Below are 21747 nucleotides of genomic sequence, written 5' to 3' on the forward strand. Positions count from 1 at the left end.
GAGTCTTCAGTAGGAACCAGAGGGCAGACAGGAAGTGGAGAGATGCACTGACACGTTGTTGATTTGGGTCTTTACAACGGATTTGTTCCCCGAACTTGCACTTTAAGAGCATCGACTACAAATAAATACAAGAATCAGCCTTTAAAAACTGACCATGTACAATATCGTATAACGTAATGTCTTCCTCAGGTTTTTGGGAAAAAACAAGAGCTAAAGTCCGAGCAGAAACACCAGACGAGGACGTGACCCCGTGTCCCCGTGTCCCCGGTGGTGCGGTAGGTGTGGCCCTGGTTCTCGCAACCTCGCTCCGGCTAAATTCTGACCAAAACACACCAACTAAACTTGGACACAGCTGATTATTTTTCGGCTAAATGACATCCTGATTGAACCAGTAAATCAGCGTGTGGATGCCGGCTGTTCGGTGAGTCTTTGCTCGGATGTCTCTCGGTTTGTTTGTCTAACTCCTTGGCAGTCTGTCTGTCTGCCTGCCTGTTTAATTTTCGTTGTCTTTTTCTACCGGTCTGTTCGGTTCACACATCTGTCTGTCTCTCTGTCTGTTTGACTGACTGACCGTCTGTCTGACTTGATAGTTTCTTCTCGTTTCTGTCTCTTTCCTCTTCCCTGTCTGTCTATCTGAGCTGTGCCAGCCTGTCCACCCTGTCCGTCTGTCTGTGGACGTACAGTTTAAATCCGGTCTCACCTTCCCTCCTGAACTCTTCCTGCCTCTTTATATGTTCTGTAAAATTCAGAGAAAGTCTGCTTAACTTTTCTGGTGAAACCTGTCAGTCCTCGTGCAGCTCATCATCATCATCATCATCATCATTTGAAATATTTTAAAGACTTTTCTGTCAATAGAAAATGATGTTTACTTAATGTTTATTCTACTTAAATTGTCTTAATTTGTCTGTTTTAACTTCACCATGAATGAAACTCCTGCACCTATTGTTAGGCTGTGTCTCTGACCTTTGACCTCCCGCTTGTAAAGCTGGAGGTTGAAGCTTTTTGTGCTTTCACGCTGGCTGCGGGTTGCCTTAGGGGAGAGAGACGGTGATGGAAGCGCAGATTAAACCAGAACAAAAAGAACAAACGGAAGTGGTTTTAAATAAAGAAAAGAGTTTGTTCTTCAGCCATTCTGTTAAATCAGCGAAAGCGACAGCCGAACGGAGGAGGAAAAACCGCTTCCTTCCTCTCTTAAATAAAGTCAATTACTGAACGAGGTACCAGCTATAATCACAGCTCATTGGGTGACATCCATCACTTTCCACCTCCACTCCCAGTTCAACCCCCCGCCACCTCCCACCACAGCAGCTTAGCTCTGCGGCCCAACAGTCGGAGGGAGAAAGTGGGTTACAAATGGCTGAAGTCTCAGGAGCGGGTGGGAAGGCGACTGGCTGCGCCTTTACTGTACATCTGGAAAACGCGCAGCGGTTTCCATGAAAAGCCCCTCAGAGCAGAAGGTTGTAGGAGAGGAAGGAAGGATGAAAGAAAGAACATACAACACACGCAGCGGAAATGAAAGCATGCATACATAATAGAGCGTGAAGCCACGAGGTGAGGATGAAGAGCGGGTTGGGATGTCCCCCTTCCTCCCCTCTGTATTTTCTTGTTATGTGTAGAAAAGGGGGAGGGGAGGTAGGAGGAGTGGAGGCCGGCCCTCTGACCGAGGTGAAAGCGAGGGGAGGTTAGGAGGAGGGAGCGGGGGCGGAGTCATCGGAGAAACTGGCACCTCGGTGGGCCACTCAGACGGCGGCGCTCTACGAAAGAAAACACATAAAACCCTGGTGGAAGATTGAGATAATTCTAATTAGAAGTGACTCTGCGTGCCAGTGATCCATGCAGACTATTAGTGTTGTCACGAAACGCTGCGGATGCTACTGGGCATGCTCAGTGAGTCAGACAGCCCCCACATCGCTGGGCTGTTTGGCGAAGGGAAGGGAAGGTCACGTCGCCTGGGTGTGCAGCAGCGAGCGCTCCCTCAGCACGCTCTGGGTTGCCTGGATTCTGCACGCGATCTTCACCGGGGGGCGGGGTGGGAGCGAGCGCCGGGCGCCGCAGCCAGTTGGGTCAGCTCATTTCCTGCGTTGTTTGTTTGAAAATACTGCAGCACAGTTTTGCTGCATTTTGGCTGCGGCTCAAGCCGATGGCCTTAAAACAGGCCACGGAGGGTTCAAGGCCATCAGACGCTGCCGAAATACACCGACCCGCTGCTCAGGTGACGTAAGTGAGCTGAATTAAAAAAAATAAAAGCTTGAAAATAAAAGCAGGAGTGTCACAACGTCGCTGCTCAATCATCAATGCTCCTTCTGACGAAACAGAAACAATCTGATGCGTCAAAACTGCTCCAGTGTGATGCAAACACACATTCGATCTTTTTGCTTTAGGAAACACAACCCTTTAATTTTACACCTCATAGGCCCTTTAAACTTTTCATATTAACAAACAAGGAATTATTAACTTTAAGTGGTGAAACAACCGAATGTGACCTTTTAACAGACCAAAGTGAAGTCTGAAATGTTAAAGATGAAAGGTTTTTAATCATTTTATTTCAGGTTTATTTACAGCCCGACCCATAAGCCTCCAAATTACGGGAGATTTGAGGCATTAAATTCAGAGATTTAAGGAATCCTGTGTTTATATTAAGGGATGTTTGCATACATCAAGAGATCATTATGGCAATTTTAAGCATTTTAAAGACATTTTCGTCCACTAGTAACAGGGTTTGAAAAAAAGGTCCAACAGTAACCAGAATATATCTAAAATTATATTATTTCCTCTTCTTTGTGTTACATGCTTTTATGCTCATAACGGATTTTTTTAAGCAAACAATAGTGTAAAACAGTTCATGGTGTGAGACCATATCTGTGTTTCTACTTAGCTTAAAGACGTAAATATTATATTTGTTGAGAGGTCAGAGTGGGTTCGGAGGGTTTTTTATCGATTTCTGCATGTTGTGATCGCAGTCATTCATTAAAACACGAGAATAAACAGCAGTAAGTGATTTAAAGCTGGTTCTTCGCAGGGTTAAAGCATGGGTGTGTTTTTCTTTACACAGCACAACTGTGTGTGTGTGTGTGTGTGTGTGTGTGTGTGATGGAGGGGGGTTGGTGTTGGTCTACATTCCTCCTCCTTTATTTTATTGTTTGTACCAAAATGTTATAAGTCCATTCAACATTTACATTTCATACAGATTCTTTGTTACGCTATTTCTTTACATTCAAAGATTTACAAGCTTTTTATATATATTCATATACATGTTTGTATAATGCTTACAATGTATTTTGTTAATGTTTTTAGCTCAATTAATACATTGATTTTAAATATATTTACACAGATTTCTTTTACACAATTACGTTAAATTGCAATGTGCTGTATAAGCATTTGTGAATGTGAAGTATCAAAACACAACTTTTTTTTTTTTCTGCGTACAAATGGTTCTCTGTCACATCATAAAATACACTTTTGCTGCACATGTTCATTAATTTCCCAGAAAGTGTTTTAAACTGAAGACAGAACCATTAAATATATATATTCATTATCTGTGTCTTAATAATCATATTATTGTCACAAATTATAACGGACAATTAAATTGTTTAGTAAAATAAATCAAATTAAGACTGTAAAATTAATTAAATTTTAATTTTTACATCTTTTTGAGTTGGTGGCCTTTTAAAATTATTTTCTAGTTTCACAAGACAAACTTTAGTTTGACTGTACGTTGCAGAATAACATTCATGTAATTATACAATTAAGGAGTTAAAGTTATTCAGAAAGTGCGTGATTATATGTACAAATTTGTATTTTAGAGAATAAATATTACTGAACAGTGTTGTTATTATTTATTTCACTTATTTCCGCAGCTACGAGTTACTTCAGAAATATAAAGAAGAACCTTTTTCTTTCCAGTTAAAGTCTCTTTATCAAGCCTGGAGAACTCAGTGCCTCCATGTCTGCAGCATGTGAAGCATCAGGCTCCACCCACTGAAACAACAGAAAAAGCACATACCCGACACGAAGCAGGGGAATGTTTCACATGAATTCTGGTTACAGGAGGAAAAGGTTGAAATTAGCATTTAATTGATTTTAGGAATTTGAAGGCTGACAGATTAAATTTGTTTGTTTTTTTTTACATTCAGCATTTTTTAAAGTCCTTGGGGCGCCCCGGCAGCTCACCTGCTGGAGCGCGAGCCCTTTGGGTTTGAGTCCAGCCTGCGGCCCTTTTCTGCATAAACCCCCACACACACACACACACACACACACACACACACATTTCCTGTCTCTGTTCCTATGAAATAAAGGCAAAAAGTCCAAAAAAGTAATATTTGTTTTTAAAGTGAAAACTTGAATTTTTTTGGCATTAAAGTGGTCAGAATTTCCTCCAAAAACCTCTAAACTAACCTATAATCTCTGAACTATCAAATGAAATGTAGACAAACTCACACTACGGAAACATTCTTCATAAACTTCATTATAAATTCACACCAAAAAAAAAAGGCAAACAAACTATTCAAATGATTAAAAGAAAATCAGGTGTCGTGATTTCATCAAATGCATTACACTAGAGGTGAACGATAATCTGATATCTAATAAACTGCCAACATCAGTCACATTCATTCGAACCTACTGTGCTGCATTCGCTGACTGTTAGCAGGGTAGGAAAATACCAACATCCTGTCCAATCCCAGTAAATTTAGGTTACAAGTGGAGAGTTAGTGTCTCTGCCAGTTAATCAACCATCATTATGTTTCAAACTTCTTACAAAAAGTTGTTTTCGTGCACTGACCTATTGTAATTACTTTCTGCCTCTTGATGTGTTTTTCTCTCTTTCCAGCTGTTCTCAAAACAGTTTCACCTGTTTGACAAGTTTTACAAACTGGACCCAACCTACACGTTCGTCAGAAAACTTCACTCCTGTACAGGTAAGATTCACTCGATTCAGGAAAACAAGCTGCTCTGCAGTGAATCACCTGAACAAACACTTTTCAATAAAGAAAATAACAGAATTTAAGACTTACGGCTGGATTAAATGGCTTCTGAAATATGCATATTTGGTGTCAGAACCTTTTCCCACCAGTAAACTTTTAGACTTTTAAAACCATTTTAGGAAGTTTTTCTGAAACAAGTGTGGCCGTTTACTTCACTCACATCAAGATAACGACTACAAACATTAGACTTTTTGCTTCTAAAACAAGCTGAATGATCTCATCTTCATGGTTCTTTTTCAGTCAAGAAAAACTGGTTTTAAGACTTGATACTACGCACAGTGTTTTGGTTGGTTGGTTTGGAGTTTTTCATTTTCTCAACACAGTTTCAGCGTTTTTAAATAAAGTAAAATGAGGCCGAAAACTCTGCTCACATCATTTTAACATCCAAAACAAAAAGTTCAGAAACATAGAAAGAGTTAAAACGATCTTCTCACCTTGATGTTTGAAGTGTATTTTATAATACAGCAGATGTGTTTCCTTACCGGTAATCTTGCTCCTGTCACTTCCTCTGCTCCTCTGGGGCTTCACATCTTTAAGAAGCAGCACATTGATCCGGGTGTTTACGCTCTGCAGACGTCAATCATAAACAACAACACGGAGATTACATGATGTGACACAAGCTGTTAACGTCTGTCTGTCTGTGTGTTAATGATGATGAGCTCGACCTGAAGTCGCTTTGCACTCCTGCTGCTTCACAGCTGATGTTGTTTACAGTTTCTACTTCCGTCTGTCTTCCTCTCTCGCTCTGTAAAGCAGCAAAACTGGCTACAAACAAAGAGCAATAAAGTTTTTCTGCTGTTTTCTGTTTCCAGCAGTCAGGTCGCTGCCAGTTTGGGGATTTGTCGTGTTTTTGCTGAAATTGAGGGATTATGTTTTTCTCCTCTCCAGGTGGGAACCTCATGTGAACCCTCAGGCTTATAAAACCTGTTGTATAATTTCAAAAACACATCAGCTTCACTGAGACTCTGACTTGTTCTGAATTCCTCAAAAAAAAACTCTGCTGATTTGGGGTTTTCAGCCAACAGCAAAGAGGGTTTTTTAACCTGGATGTTTTTCGTTACAAAAATATCTCAAACTACACGTCGTGATGTTGTTACTCCTCAGGCAGCCTGCAGCTTATGACACTGTTGATCTTAAAAAGCTAACATTTAATGATGATTATATTAGGTGATGGTTAGATGAGACTTTATTGATCACAGAGGGAAAATTAGAATTAGCAACAACACAAACTTTATTATATATATAATATATATATATATATAAAGAATGCACAGATAGAAACATGCTGAAGATAGGAAATTTAAAGCTGTATAAATAATGGCTTTTCATCACCAGGTTATGGATTCTGATTTGAATGAGCAGTGAACTAAAACTTGAGTGACTGGACTGATTCTGCAGTCGGCCGGTCTGGTTTCAGAGGAGAGTTTTAACGTCCCATAATGGTCTAAATACCTTTTCAGAAGATTTTTGAACACTTTGATTGTTAAGGACATAAAAGAGTCAAAATGAAACATATTGTGGCAAAATACAAACTGTCAGCAGTTAGTGGAAAAATCCAGCTGATGAGAGTTTTAGGATGTTTTTTTTTAAGTGGGCTGAGAAAATGGAAACGTTTCACCTTCTGTGTATTTTCACCAGCAGCGACGGGAAGGTGATGATTTTTATTTTCTGTGAAGCTTCAACAGCTGAACAGAAAATGAATCCTGAACAAAAAAAACAAAAAAACCACCAAAAGTGCCAGACACTCAGGAGTGTAAACTCACAGTGAGACAGTCTGGACAAAAGCATCGACTGAAGAACCAGAGTCTGTTTGTTTTGTGTGATATTTTCAATTTCTTTGTTTATGAGGACAACACACATTAATCAACATTTCTGTAAACGTGCTGGTGTTAGTTTCAGCTGCAGTCCTTTGCCAAGATGTTGTAAAACCAATGAAGTGACAGATTGAGAAATACAAATATAAGACGCCGAAATTACAGCAATAACAAAATCAGCATTCTGTAGATCACAATTAATGCAGAGCAACAGGAAACAGGAAAACGTTGGTGCAGTAACCTAATGATAACATCCACTATCCAGTATATGTAGCCATTCAAAGTAATGTGACAAAACAGACAGAGGTGGAGGAAGTACTGAGATCTTTTACTTAAGTAAACGGAGCAATACGACAATAAAAAATACGCCATTAGAAGTAAAAGTTCTGCACTGAAAATCTTACTAGAGTACAAGTGCAGAAGTCGGCTATTAGCAACATAATGTGCTGCAGAAATAAAAGTGCTCACTGTGCAAAATGTTCTAATTATCATATCTTTATTATTGGAATACTATTACTGATTCATTAATGTATACATGTAAGCAACAATTAATGTTGTCAAGGTAGTTGTCAACTTACGTTGTTGAGTAATTTTATCTATAATAATGTATATTTTACAAACTGATGACATGTTTACACGCAAGATCTCGATCTGATAGGAGCTAATGACTTATAAATATCCAATATTCCTCTCTGAGATGTAGTGGAGTAGAAGTGTAAAGTCTCATAAGAGGGAGATACTCAAGTCAAGTACAAGTACCTCAAAATCATACTTGAGTAAATGTACTTACCGGTAGCTACAGTCCACTACTGGCAACAGAACACAAATGTGAAATACTGTCACATTCTGCACACATTAGCCACGCAGAGCAGCATCAAGCAATAAGACATAAAGTAGAACGTTAACAACCAATAATCTTTATAAAGTCTTATTATTAGTTGTTTGAAAGTTAGTAAAATGGTAATATTACACACTAAACACGTTTCCTCAGGATGTGTATGAGTCAGCAGTGTGATGTGGAACTATTAAAAGTTTGGAAGCCAGAAACATAAATAGACATTATGGATATTAGTGTTAAACTACCTTAATAATATCAACAGCAAGGATGTTTTTCTGCCCTGGATCCAAGTTGCGGCTTCATCCTGTAACCTAAACTTATTAAATCGAACGGTACTTTGCAGGTTGGATTCGCTTAATGTTTGACTTGTTTCAGTTTTTTGACTTTTTAAGTTTCAAAGCTCCAAACGCAGAATTAACAGCTCCTGCTTTTCTTACAGTTTTACAAAACTGATTGTTAATGTACTCAAACACACAGCTGATCATGAGGAAAAAAAACTGCACTTTGTTCAGAGACGCGAAACTAAAAACTAATCCAGAGAAGGAGAAAATTCAACATTTCGCTCCATTGAAATCGGACTAATGTTGGTTTTACATAAGGAACTGAAATTACAACTGTCTCATTTTGGGAAGAAAGATTTAAACTTTAGGTATTTCTGTCATGTTTTTGTTTTCCCCTTGGCAATGACCGTCGTGTGTTTGTCCACTCGTTCCCCCATCCTGGTGTTGGTCGGAGCGCCGAGCCGCGTAGGCCGGGATTAGCTGAGTGGAAGTCGGTGCGAATGACCGGTGAAGGACTTTGTTTAGCAGCGCGGGGGTCAGCGGCCCGAGCATTCACCCTTTAAACTCTGCAGCAGATTAGATGCCACTTAACACAGAGGCTCAGCAGGCTGCCTTCCAGAATAACCCTCAACACCTCCAACAACTCCTTCTGACTGCTTTACATGCAGGAGGGCTAGATGTTCAACCTCAATACTTTTTATGTAACACCAAGAATCATAAACTGTCAACTTCCAAACGCTGATGCCCAATGTCTGCCCAGATGTGTGAGCTTGTTTACTTCTTCTGCGCTCAGATAGTTGGAGGCTCAGAACATGTGGATCATGTGGCGGAGCTGGAAAACTGATTTAGAGGGGCAAATCTATGCGTTGTAAAGGTGCCGGAGGGCAGTGAAAACTACCAGAATCCTCTAAAAATTGGTGGGTCCGCATGTGTTTGCTAAACCTCCGGAGACCTACAGAGTGCATTGTTCCACCGGCCCCAAACCTGGACGGGGGGTCTCTGCAAAACCAAGAGCCTTTGTGGTGTGTCTTCATGGGTTTCAGGGGAAAAAGGGGGCAGCCCTATTCTGCACAGATGTTCATGTCGGGTACGAAAAGGCTTTATCTCCACACTGCTGCTTATCGACTGCCTGTCCGCCTCATGTTCAGTGTTGCAGTCGAGTGTTTTGTGTGCTATGAATAGCAAAGTGTTTCTTTTCTGTCGGGCTAGCTGTGTGTGGTAAATAAACGGACGCTGAGCGTGACAGAAACCAGACACCCAAGCAGACATTGTTTGAAACCATGTCTCACTTTTTAAATTTTCATCACACACGACATCGTCTGGCTCCATCATCGTGTCCCCTGGAGGCGCGACGCCACCACCAGCTTCCAATATTGATAATTACTAACAGACAACATGATGTCTCACATGATTAAAGATGCAGAATAAAATAATGTGACCTGGATCTGGATTGGCATGAGACAGATGTGTTAACTCAAAGTGTTTTTTAAACTGTGTTTCCAATCTGAAAGCAGATACTGCACTGATGCCCAGAGGGGCCATTTTATGTGAACTTGTAAAAACTGTGCCCAAAGTAATCGACCAACAAAAAACATGGAAAGATTCCATCAAAGCAAGAAAATAACATACAGTATTTATTCAGCATCTTTTTCGCACTGTGCTTACACAGAGTGATGCTCGTGTGAGTTTAATTCAAAAGGAAAACAGACTTTAAAAACAGACAGTGCTCCTGTCTCAGCAGCATCCAACATGACGAGCATCAAATGTCACTTAGAGAAAACGGGTGCAAAAAAAAAAAAACGTTGCGTCTGAGATCGACAAATGAGAAACGGCATTTTTTCCTTTGGTCAAAGACACAAAATGGATTCTTGATTTCTGAATCAAAAACGCAGTTTATCTCATCTCTCAGAGAACACCAACACACAATGTTTCTCATTCTCTGCTTCGCCACTTGATTTCTCACAAACCCTCATGCACTCGCAGAAAATTCAAACTCTACTGAGAATGTTATGGCAGTAAAATTAGCACAAACTTCAGATCAACGTGTACAAAAACTGATCGTGCATTTTCTCTATTTTATCATAAATCTATTTTATTTCATTTCCTGCCGTTTTAATTACTTCCTTCTATTTTTTTATTACCACAAAGCAGAAGTGACATACATGTTCATGTTTCTTGTATTTTGTTTTCCTGTGATCACAAAGTTATGTTTTGCAGATACGTTCAGTTTGAACGTTTTGCAGCTTCGGGTAAACATTCATTAATTCGTTTCCTCATTATGTCGATAAAAGAAAGTGATCCGTGGGTATTATGTAGATGATTGCAGCTGACATTTTTCTATGTTGCACGTCACAATTATAGAAATAATATCTTTAGAAGAAGATACATTACGATATGATATATATATATATATGTATATATATGTATATGTATATGTATATGTATGTATATATATATGTATATGTATATATATATATATATATATATATATGTGTATATATATATATGTGTATATATATATATGTGTGTGTATATATGTGTGTATATATATATATGTGTGTGTATATATATGTATGTATATATATATATATGTGTGTGTGTATATATATATATGTATATATATATGTGTGTATATGTATGTATATATATGTATATGTATGTATGTATATATATGTATATGTATGTATATGTATATATGTATATGTATGTATATATATGTATATATATGTATATATGTATGTATATATATATATATATATATGTATATATATATATATGTATATATATGTGTATATGTATGTATATATATCTCCTTCATGTAAAGTTCATTCATATTTGTTGGATGCCGTTTATAACGGATGGCAGTTTTCGGAATAGGTGTGTAAACAGACAAAACATTCGGTCACATGTATCTACTTTCTACAAATAGTTTTAGGCAAAAATAACACAATAATTCAGAACTCTTGATACCAGACGTTACAGAACTCGTAATTTGCATTTTACAAAACTTTGTGAATGCCGGGCGGTCATTCTTAACGACAGCGCAGTCCACCTCTGACTTATCTATACATCACACACACACACCAGAGCTGTGTGAGTGACGTTCGGCTCAGACCCAAAGCTTCTATAGGGGACTCTGTCATGCAGTCGATGCGTGCGTCAGTCCTGAAGGCCTTTCTGGCTCAGTCAGGCGTGAACGGCCGAGTGTCGAGGAAGCAGCAGAGACCATGTCTGCAGGCGTATGTTTTGATCTCTGAAACCGTCCCTATCAAACAGATTACGGGCGGAAATACCTGACATGATGGCAGACAAAAGAGAATCAAGTATTGAGAGAGGGCACATGGCGGTCGCCAGACCTGAGTGTGTCAGATCACAGAGAAATGTGGTCTGAACTTAGGCTTTTATTCTGTTGAGTTCAATGGGCACAGCAAGGCACCAACGGCTGTTATTAATATTATTGTTATTACCATGTTCTGGGCTTTGGTGGAGAGTTTTAGTGTCCCTTGAACACCTAACTGCAAGTTCAGAGGCCTTTTCATCCCGACAAAGCGTGTTTTTCTGGTGAAAACTCGCCTTCAGTTTTTAAATCAGCCTTCAATATTCGAATTTGGGACTGGAGCGGATCTATGTTCCCCAGCAAAATGTCCTCTTAACATAACACATTAAGGAGACCTTTCAACAGGTTTTATGTTCTCAGACATGTTAAATTCCATAGGTCAAATGTTCAATGTATGTTTCCCTGGGTCAATTTGTCGAAATCACCCACCTACAGCTGATGTTATACATCTTGAAACTTACACCCTCAAATTTGCGGGCAAGTCAGTTTTCTTGACTCTAGACATTGACGTCTCCACAGTGGCTGAACACGTTTTTACCGTTCAGCATTTGAAACATCCATCTCCCTTCGTCCTTTTGCATTTTGAACTGCGAAGATAGCCCTTACCAATCTCTTACAATGTTCGTTTATATCAAGAGACACATGCTGGGAGCATAGGGATGAGCCGTGTAAATGCAAAACTGTTGGTGTCCAACTTCAAAACCCCCTTTCAGTCAAATCCAGAGGTAATTTTGGCACCTGAGTTTTTATTTAATTGTATTCGTTTTACAAAAATGTATATAACTCCGGTTGTTTGAACAGAGTCACTCAGTTACTGTCGTACCTGCTCAGGCATTAGAGACCTTTTTCCACAGAAGACATTTTAACACGTCACAGTATGAAAAGCACAGGTGTTAATAATAAAATGAATGATGGCTGAATTCCATTTAGCTGCTTCACTTTCAGGGTCCTGGCATACTCTCACACTGTCATGACTTACTGGGACACTTGAATAGAACAGAGCCATCGTTAATGTTATTAGTAACACCTGTGCTTTGTCCTACTATGACAAGTGAAAATGTCTGCTGTGAAAAAAGGTCAACATTGTTCACTGTCTGAGTTTAGTTTGAAACAAGCAGCTAAAATGTCAGATAACATCCAATAATGTAACGTTGGCGAACATCTAGAGAAGGATTTAGACGATTGTCAGATGGCATTAATCCAGCACTCATTTCTATAGATAGTAGAGGTGTTCAGTACATATACGAGCAAATCTTTATCAACGAATCTTCAAACTGAACTGACTACACTGAATCACCATTGTCACTGATTAAATCAGTAGCTTTCAGCAGTGGAGCTCCTCGCTGGTGACTGAGAGCTCTGTTGTCAGCTCAGCCGTGATTCACAGTACGTTACCTGCTTGTTAAAAGCCTGTTAAAATCTGATAGCTCAGTCGTAAATAACAGGCTGCTGAGCTGTTAACCGTATGTGCAGTGCTTGTATAGGCTAGTTTTGTACTGAATTTAACAGCTTTGACCACAAACTGACTGAACGTAGCCTACTACAGAACTGAAGACGAATCAGCGCTGAACATCGCGGCCTTTTGAACGGTGAAGCGTTCGCTTAGCTTAGGAAAAAAAATAACGAACTACATAGACATTCGAATCAGCAAAGTGATTCGTGATTTCCTCCTCTAACTGATAGCCTGTAAACACCTGACGTAGCCAGCTGAAACTACGTTAACACCAGTGGTACGTCAACATCCACACCCCTTGCTAATGCTACGTTAGCTTACCTTTTGTCGTGCTGCCTGCGTGTTTTCGTAGTTTGTCCCGGCTGTTTTGTTGCCATTTCTTGTTTCATTTTTTAGAGGAATCGTAGATACTTTTAGTTCATAAATCTTTTCAGGTGCATCAATAGCTGGGTTACAATCCAAATAGAGCTAATTTTAACCAAATTTTCAGAAAATCGGCAGAAGAAAATGCAAATTTATGCTTGTTTCCTTCCACTACTGTAATGCGAACATTAGGAGTTGATTCATCGAGATAAGCAGTAGGTGGAGGTAATGCACCAGTCAGGTGCCGTTGCAGAAGAAGACGGCGCAATGAGAAGACATAATTAAATGAGCACCAGTCAAACCTCAAATGGTGGGGAAAAATGGTTGTTTCATGCATTAATGTGAGGAAGGTTACAGCCTCCTCATCGCTCCACACTGTTTTTGTCAGCCACCATTTTGCACGTAATTGGCCGAGTCTGTTTCCAGTGCATTTTGTTTTCTACCTCAGCCGAGCCTAGGATTTTTTATGCGCAAATTAAAAATGCACATAAAACGTGTGCATGGTGGATGGAAACACACCTTTTGTGTGGTTCTGCAGATGAAAGCAGGTTGTTAAAAAATTGGTTAATTTGTCGATTTGTTTGTATTTCACATCAGCCTTTCATTTTTATCTGTTGGCAAAAATTGTAATACATTTCGTCATAGTTTTTGTTTTCATAAGTTGCTTTTTATTTATTTATTTATAACATTTTTCGTTATAGTTTTTTGGACAAAATGAAGACTGCAGCAATCCTCACAGTATGTACTGATTTGGATGGGTGAATAACCAACTGCAGAAATGCTTAATCAATGAAGTGAAAACAAAATTGATTGATTAGGCAATCAGTTAATCATTAGATTTAAGTCCTCAAACTTAACTCTACAGAGTTTAAGGGTTCGTATCCCTGTGGACCTCTGGGCAGAGTCAGGCACCGGCCGTCACTGTTGGGACCAATATTGATTCCCATTCTAACAGTAAAGCACTGATTAGTACTAGAACGCTCTTTGATCATATGGCAGTTATTGTTAAGACGAACTGAAGGAGCATTTTTTAGGATTTTCATTTGTTTTAATTGTTTCAACTCTGGCTGAACTTTAAATTCCCTTTTAAGCTTCCTGTTAAATTTAAAGGTCAGGATGCCGTGACCTCTGACCCCTAGCTTCCTTAAAACTGGTTGTTTGAAATGTCTGTGTTTTTTTGAAGTTTTTTTTCTGCTGCTGCAGCTGGCACTCCTCAGACGAATAAATACCATCATTTCTTAGTGTTGTAAAGCATTTTTTAAAAAGTGCACTTCAAACAAAATTTACATGTACGCTGCTTTGGGTTTTTCAATCACCTGTAACTTTAACAGAAATGAGACAACTATGTTTGTAGCGAAGAATAAACCCACCTGGTCGTTATCTTCTAGACCAGTCGCTGTGTGCCACCTGTGTTCATATATATATACTTTGTAAATCTATCTGTTGAAACTGGTTGGTTACGTCATATGCTAGAAGACAACGACTCGTAGTCAGCTGTCACTGTTACGCTTATTTGGAGAATTAAATTACAAGAAAAGCGACTGCATTGATCATTTGTCCAAATGCCTTAAATGACCTGTTTATGGACGAGGGCGTCTTGTGGCCTCACAAATTTAAATTGCAGTGTGCCAGAAACTCAGTCGTGTGACTTTATAGCCATCTCCTACAACAGTTAGTTGTTGGTTTCTTTCAGCCGTCCGCGATCCTTCCCTAACCCTGATGTATAGCTTCACGTTTTTTTACGTCTGTCTTGAAGCAATAGTCAGGTGCCCATCCTCGTTCTGTGCCATTCCCTGTTTATTTGCATTTTCAACTTGTTCACAAAAAAAAACCCTGAGGGGAAATGCAGAAAATTCAGAAAAAAAGTCAAAATATCGCAAAAACGTTTTTACACTTTGGGGATGTGGAAAAGTTGGTGTATCGATAAAAAGAGAATGCGACAAACGGACGTACATGAAGCGTGTGACTTAAACGTCCCCTGGAGAAACAAAAATGGCAGCAGACTAAACCATTAGATGTGTGTGGAGCGATGAGGAGGCTGTAACCTTCCTCACATTAACACATGAAATTACCAGAAACGTCATGTTTCCATCATGTTTTCCACACGGTTTTCCATCGTCTGAGCTTCGACTGCAGCTCTTTTAATGACGTCATGTTGTGCGCCCTCTTCTTCTACAGTAGTTTAATGGCACCTGATTGAAGAATTACCTCCACCTACTGTTGATCTCCATCAACCATCTCCTGATGTTCGCATAACAGCAGTGGACGGAAACGCGCATTAATTCGCATTTTGTTTTGCAGATTTTCTGAAAATTTCGGTCGAAATGTTCGTTATATTTGGATGGAAACCTGACTACTGTCCGGGGAAACACAAAGAGGGAATTTTCTCCTAAAAAGACCAACTTTGGAAGATGCCTACTTAACTCTTAGTGTGACATTAATGTGGTATTAACCACATATTTTTGTGGCGGAGTGACGGTCAGCAGAGAGAACTCGGTTGCTTGTCTACGAAAGAAAGATGGATAGTTCGAGCAGAGTTACCGTTAGTGGGCTTGTGTTTTCAACATTGTCAACATTTTATTAGAACAAAATGGCTACAACAGACGCTTCACTCGGCTAGCAGTCCACCATTGTGATATAACTGTCCTGCGTCACCGCTAACGGGCGAGCGTGAGCTGAAACGCCAGCGGTCTCAATTTTAGAAAAACAAGGACACATTAACTCACCTAATGCACATGGTTTGTTGACTGAGGAGTTATTCAACACATTTCCTGACTCATTTCACCCTGTCATCATTCATATTTTAACTTTTTAAATCTTGTTTGATCAAGGAAAAAAATCCCAGCAGCGCCAGAGCAGAAGGAGGTTAAGAGAGACATTATTTAAAGTCGCAGTTCTCTGCAAAATAAAATCCTTTCATAGAAGTCTCTGCGGTTTAAGGAACATTAAGATAATAAGAATAATTTAGGAGCTGTACTCTAAAGGGTAGAATTACCAAACAATAAATAAATAATATTCACTACAACAGATCCTAATGGTCTATATGAATATAATAGCACTTTTGTCTTGATATATTTGAGCCATGGGGGTTGTGAATGCCTTTGTGTAGCTGTAATCCACCTGCATGAGGGCGGGCGGCTGTGGTTACAGCAGCATGTTCACTCAATCACACACTTTCAGCACTTTCTACAATAATCAAACTACGATACTCTGTGTTCTCTTTGCACAGTATCACTTTGACTTTAGAGTTGTAACTTATAAAAGGTTTTGATTATTATTTATTAGGTATAATAGGTGTTAATCATATTTAAAACCCCTGAAATCTCATTTGAAATAACCAAAACTGTTCTAACTTCCACAGATATTTGTGCGTTCATGTCGGACGCCATCGTACGGCAGCGAATTGCTGCCACGCCAGAAAAAGAAAAACGGATCAGTATCACGTTATAACACAAAATGTTTATAACGTCATAACTTTATTGTTTTTCACATTATTACAACATTCAAACGTATCGCGTTATAACAACAAAGTTTAAGGTGCTAAGTTTGTATGTCGTAATAATGTGAAAAACATCTTGTTATAACAAACCTTTCACGTTATAACGTGATTCTGATCTGCTTTTCTGGCGTGGCAGCAATATGCTGCCGTACATCGCTTATTATAAGAAGCTTATTACGAAAGTAGGCTTTTGTTTACACGTTTTCATGATAATTTTATCCAGTTGTAATTTCCCTTATCTGTAATTCACAGTGACTTTTTGTTGTTTGTTTCTTTATTATTAATATTCCTAATAGGAGCTAGTTTTGTGTCCCTGGTGCAGCTGCTGCAACTGAAGACTAAGTTCATTTTATTTATTTTACATTTCTCTCTTATACAGGCTCCATGATTGTTTTAAGTGTATTTGTTATTTACATTTAGTAGCTAGGCTAACGTTAGCGTCTCTGTCCTGCTCTTTGAAGTTTACACGCCAACAACCCAAACTCGTTACCCGAGGTAGCATTACATTTACCAAACGCATCATAAACCTTTTTCTCTCGTAGCGTTAAAAGTGAAAACATACTGTTTAAAAATATGAATACATATAAGCTTGTGAACTAAGCAGCCAAACAGGGTTATATTAGAACAAAATAACAGTCTGATGTTACATTTTTCCATATCATACTGACAGAACAATGCTGTTTCTGTATTTGTCTTCCACGTGGATCATCGACTGATGAGAATACTAACTTTTTATCTTGCACCTGTTAGCTTTAACCTCAGTCTGTTAGCATGATATCATGCATGTAGCCATATTTAAGATCCCTCTACAGGATTCTCGTTTTAAAAAGAGTCAGCTGGAAACATGAAACAGTGTTTTAACCAACTCATGGAGTTAACGTTAGCTTGATTGGCTAGCTTGCTATAGCGGATAAACCCTGCGAGCACCAGTTGTTTTAGGTTTCAGCCAGGAGCATCGCCGATCGCCGCCTTGAAATGAGAAGCTGCTTTTGTGTACTTCTGTCTGAAATCAAGGATCCATTGTTTTGGATCCAGTTTTGACCGTAAATCTGCCACCGTTATCATTGTGAACTGAATATGTGCTGTGTGAGAACAGAAAGCTTGACACATTTTTGCTGTATTTTTGACTTAGATGTTGAATCATTTTGTTCTCTTTTGCAGAGTTTAAACCACACGTCTCCGAAGAAATGCAAATAAAGTAAAATTTCTCTGCATTGCAACTTGGAGTCGTGCCTCATCTGTCCATGGGTCTCTCAAACAACCTACCCACCAGGTTTACAACCAAATATTGGTGATGCAAAATTTGCCTCAGTTTCTGGACTGCAGACATGACAGCCAACAGTAAAGGGGTCAAAGGTCAGTCTGTATGTTTTATTCATCAGCGCAGCCCAGTTTTAGCTCCTGACAGCTCCGTATTGTCAGAGTTGGAAGGAGGTGACTGTCCGTGACTCACTGGAACAAACTGTTGGATGATACGAACGTACGACTGAAGACTGTCAAGCTTTCCGATGTTAGACTTCCAAAAATAGAGACGTTTCTGTGGTTTATAGTCCAGAATTATTTACTTAAAGATGGAGAATGAAGCGTTCTGATATGTTTGTCAGCTGAGGGAAAGCTGCAGCGTATTAAATTTAATTCGTTTCATTTATTGGCATAATGACTTAATCCAGCAGTGATTACATTCACTTATGACTCGGCAAAGATGCAGTCAATCATAAAATCTCATATTCTGCCCACAATTTGATTTGATTAATGCCTGGTTAGTTAATTTTTTATACTTCAGAAAAGTAAAACAGCTCTAGAACTAAACAAATTAACTAAAACCAGTTCAGCCTAAAAAACAATTAACAAAGTGGAAAGTATTAACAAATGTTACAGTGATGATACAGTACAAACACAAAAAAGTCATACTGTTTTATCTTTTATAACTAGTTTAATCGAGCCCATAACCAATCTTAGCCATGAGAGAATTAATCGTCCACAAGATTTACATTTTTATTTAGATTATTTATCTTAAAGTTGGTCCTGTTTAAATATTTTTACCTTACATGGAAAACTAAAACATAAAGAAGTTACTGTTTAAGTTTAGGACCGCCTGTATGCAGAAAGATATTAGATAATAATATCTTTAAAATATCATGTAGCTATTTACATATAAAATGAATATCCTGCACAATGATAACTCAAATAATCCATATGGAAGCATTTGAAGTCAAAGACTTGAAGTAACACAGGAACCGAAGTGGATAAATGACAGTATAACGTATTCATCAGTGAGCTTTCGAGGTGCTGGTAGGCGGATTTCGTTTCATTTGGGCAGAGCCAGGCTAGCTGTTTCCAGTCTTTATGCTAAGCTAAGCTAAACAGCTGCCAGTTGTATAGTTTCATACTTACTGTACAGACATGTGAGCGGTATCAATCTTCTCGTCTATCTTTGGGTAAGATGGGAAATGAGGATTTGCCAAAAATGTCAGACTGGGTTCACTCCTTAAACCTGACAGCATCTTGACCACGTGCTGCTGTTTGATTCTCAGCTGAGAGATTTAACGCCAGCTTTCGCCTCGTGTGCTGCCTGCACTCCATTTAAACATAACAAGCAGCACACCAGCGAAATGGAGCGCAGCCATGTTCCTTTCACGAGAAATACCCCATGGAAGCACCCGGTCGCCCTCTCTGCCCAGACGGCCCTTCAGAAACCTCTTGGTAATGCCACCGACGTTACAGCCATGTTTTTGTACATTCTGTGATTTAAACATTAAGACATTTATTGTGCAGAAGGAAGTGTAATTCAGCTTCAGGACAGCAGTCAGTGAGAGTCGATCAGCGTTGTGTCGTCTACATCCTGTCCAGGTCTCAGGGTTTGGATCCACCTCAGAGAGAGCAGCTGGTCTCAAGTGGTTTAACAGGAGAGCACTGTGTGTGTGTGTGTGTGTGTGTGTGTGTGTGTGTGTGTGCACACGACCTGACAGAGTGTAAAACTACAGTCCTGCAGGGGACAGGGACAGTCCAAACGCTCAATCACCATCACTTATCAGCCCTGCAGGGCGGGCCCCTCGCCCCCACCCCACCCCCCTCCAACATGTCGGCACTGTCAGGTTAGAAACACACATCTCCAGTCTGCTGATTCACATGTTCAGGACCCTCTGCAGCTTTTTAAAAACAATTCCACTTCCTGGTTGCCTTTTGTGTAGATATCCTGTGATGTTGCAATATGTTGTACTGTATCTGTGGTAGTAGTAGTTAGTAGGAATTACATCTATACTGGACTCTTCCGCACCTTTATTGCATTTATGTCCGCAGGAAGAAGCTTGTCTTTTACTTGTGAGGCAAAAAGTAGCGTTATTGTGGTGGATGGATGTGTAGCATGTTTGACTTTGATGCAAGAGACAAACATTCGCGACCCGTCACAGACTTTGCAATTTCTCAACCTCGACCAAGTGTTTTACTTGCCCAAACTTCATCATATGTTACTCTAACTGGTTTAACCTTAAGCCCCCCCAGAAAATAGACTAAATAGACTTAACAAAGAAAATTATAGCTAACTATATGTTTACCAATCATGTGTTCACAATGCCAATACATTTCAGTGATCGGAGGAATAGCGCTGAAATAATGAGGCGACTAGTCTCTTAGTTAAGCTGGTTAATTGACAGTTATTTTTATTAGAATTGTAAACTGAATATCTTTGGGTTTTGGACTGTTGGTCGGACAAAACAAGACATCTGAAGACGTTACTTTAGGCTGTTAATTAATCATTAATCAATAATGAAAATAATAATTAGTTGCAGCCCTACCTAAGTATTTGTAGAAGGCTATTATTGTGATTTTCCAAAAGATTTGCTCATTTCAGCCAGTATAATATATGGCTATAACTATGGTACTACAGGAAATAGAAAGTACCATAAAGTACTGCAATGATACCATATAGAAACATTATGATACCATAAAGCATCATAATAGTAGAATAAATTCTGCAATGAGACAATAAAGTCCCAGTAGCAACGTATTCTCGCGGCTGTTATCACCTCAGGTGTCCTGATTGTGGCTGAATGGCGACAATGTGACGCTAGACGACCAATCGTGAGCCGGCTCTGGTCTGTACCGTACGGCTAGGTTTGAGAAGTGTGAACCTGCTGCTGTCCAGTAAGTTTTACTGGTTTGGGACCAGTCTGTGGAGGGTGTGACACCACTGGCTCAGGCGCAAAATTACATCACTACACACCCTCCCCCTCCTCTCAGCCCCGCCCCTCTGGGCCGCCCCGGCTGCCAAAACAAGTGAGTGGACTGAAGCCCTGCGCTGACCTAAATTCTCCCAGAGAGACTCCTCTTAAAGCTGCAGAGACGCAGACTGAGACAGAGATAAAGACAGAGATAGACAAAGACATGCATGACAGAGACTGAGAGACAGACAAGCAGAGACAGAAACAGACAAAGACAGACAGGCTCAGACAGAAACTGAGAGACAGACAGACAAGTAGAGACACAGACTGAAACAAAGACAGACAAGACAGAGACTGAGACACAGACCGATATTAATATATAGACAGAGACAAACAGAGACAAAGACACAGACAGACAAGTAGAGACACAGACTGAGACAAAGACAGACAAGACAGAGACTGAGACACAGACCAGTATTAATATATAGACAGAGACAAAGACACAGACAGACAAGCAGAGACAGAAACAGATAAGACAGAATTAAATCAGACAAAAACTGAGAGAGAGACAGACAAGTAGAGACACAGACTGATACAAAGACAGACAGACAGAGACAAAGACACAGACAGACAAGCAGAGACAGAAACAGATAAGACAGAATTAAATCAGACAGAAACTGAGAGAGAGACAGACAACTAGAGACACAGACTGAGACAAAGACAGACAGACAGAGACAAAGACACAGACAGACAAAGACACAGACAGACAAGCAGAGACAGAAACAGATAAGACAGAATTAAAGACAGACAGGCTCAGACAGAAACTGAGAGACAGATAGACAAGTTGAGACAAAGACAGACGAGACAGAGACTCACCCACAGACACAGACTGAGACACACACCGATATTAATATATAGACAGAGACAGACAAAGACAGAGACAAAGACTCAGACACAGACAAACGGAGATTGACAGAGACAGGGAGAGGCTCAGACACAAGAAGAGACATAGTCTGGCAG

The 21747-nt window shown here is 39.6% G+C and overlaps 1 protein-coding gene across 4 annotated transcripts in view; it reads left to right on the forward strand.

The window, feature by feature from the left end:
* The first annotated feature begins 1519 nt into the window (after window positions 1-1519).
* The window catches only part of LOC122884273 (acylphosphatase-2-like), a 67314-nt gene continuing 47086 nt past the window's right edge, over window positions 1520-21747 (forward strand). Inside the window, exons 1-3 of one of the 4 annotated variants that reach the window (XM_044213967.1) lie at window positions 1520-2217; window positions 4829-4916; window positions 17729-17873. In XM_044213967.1, coding sequence (XP_044069902.1) covers window positions 1834-2217; window positions 4829-4916; window positions 17729-17769 — 513 coding nt within the window. In that variant the 5' untranslated portion in view covers window positions 1520-1833 and the 3' untranslated portion in view covers window positions 17770-17873. Of the gene's footprint in view, window positions 2218-4828; window positions 4917-17728; window positions 17874-21747 lie in introns of those variants that run through there. The other 3 variants (XM_044213966.1, XM_044213968.1, XM_044213970.1) reach the window with 3 other exon arrangements.

This window comes from Siniperca chuatsi, linkage group LG11 (genome assembly GCF_020085105.1).
Source record: "Siniperca chuatsi isolate FFG_IHB_CAS linkage group LG11, ASM2008510v1, whole genome shotgun sequence".
Taxonomy (NCBI): Eukaryota; Metazoa; Chordata; class Actinopteri; order Centrarchiformes; family Sinipercidae; genus Siniperca; species Siniperca chuatsi.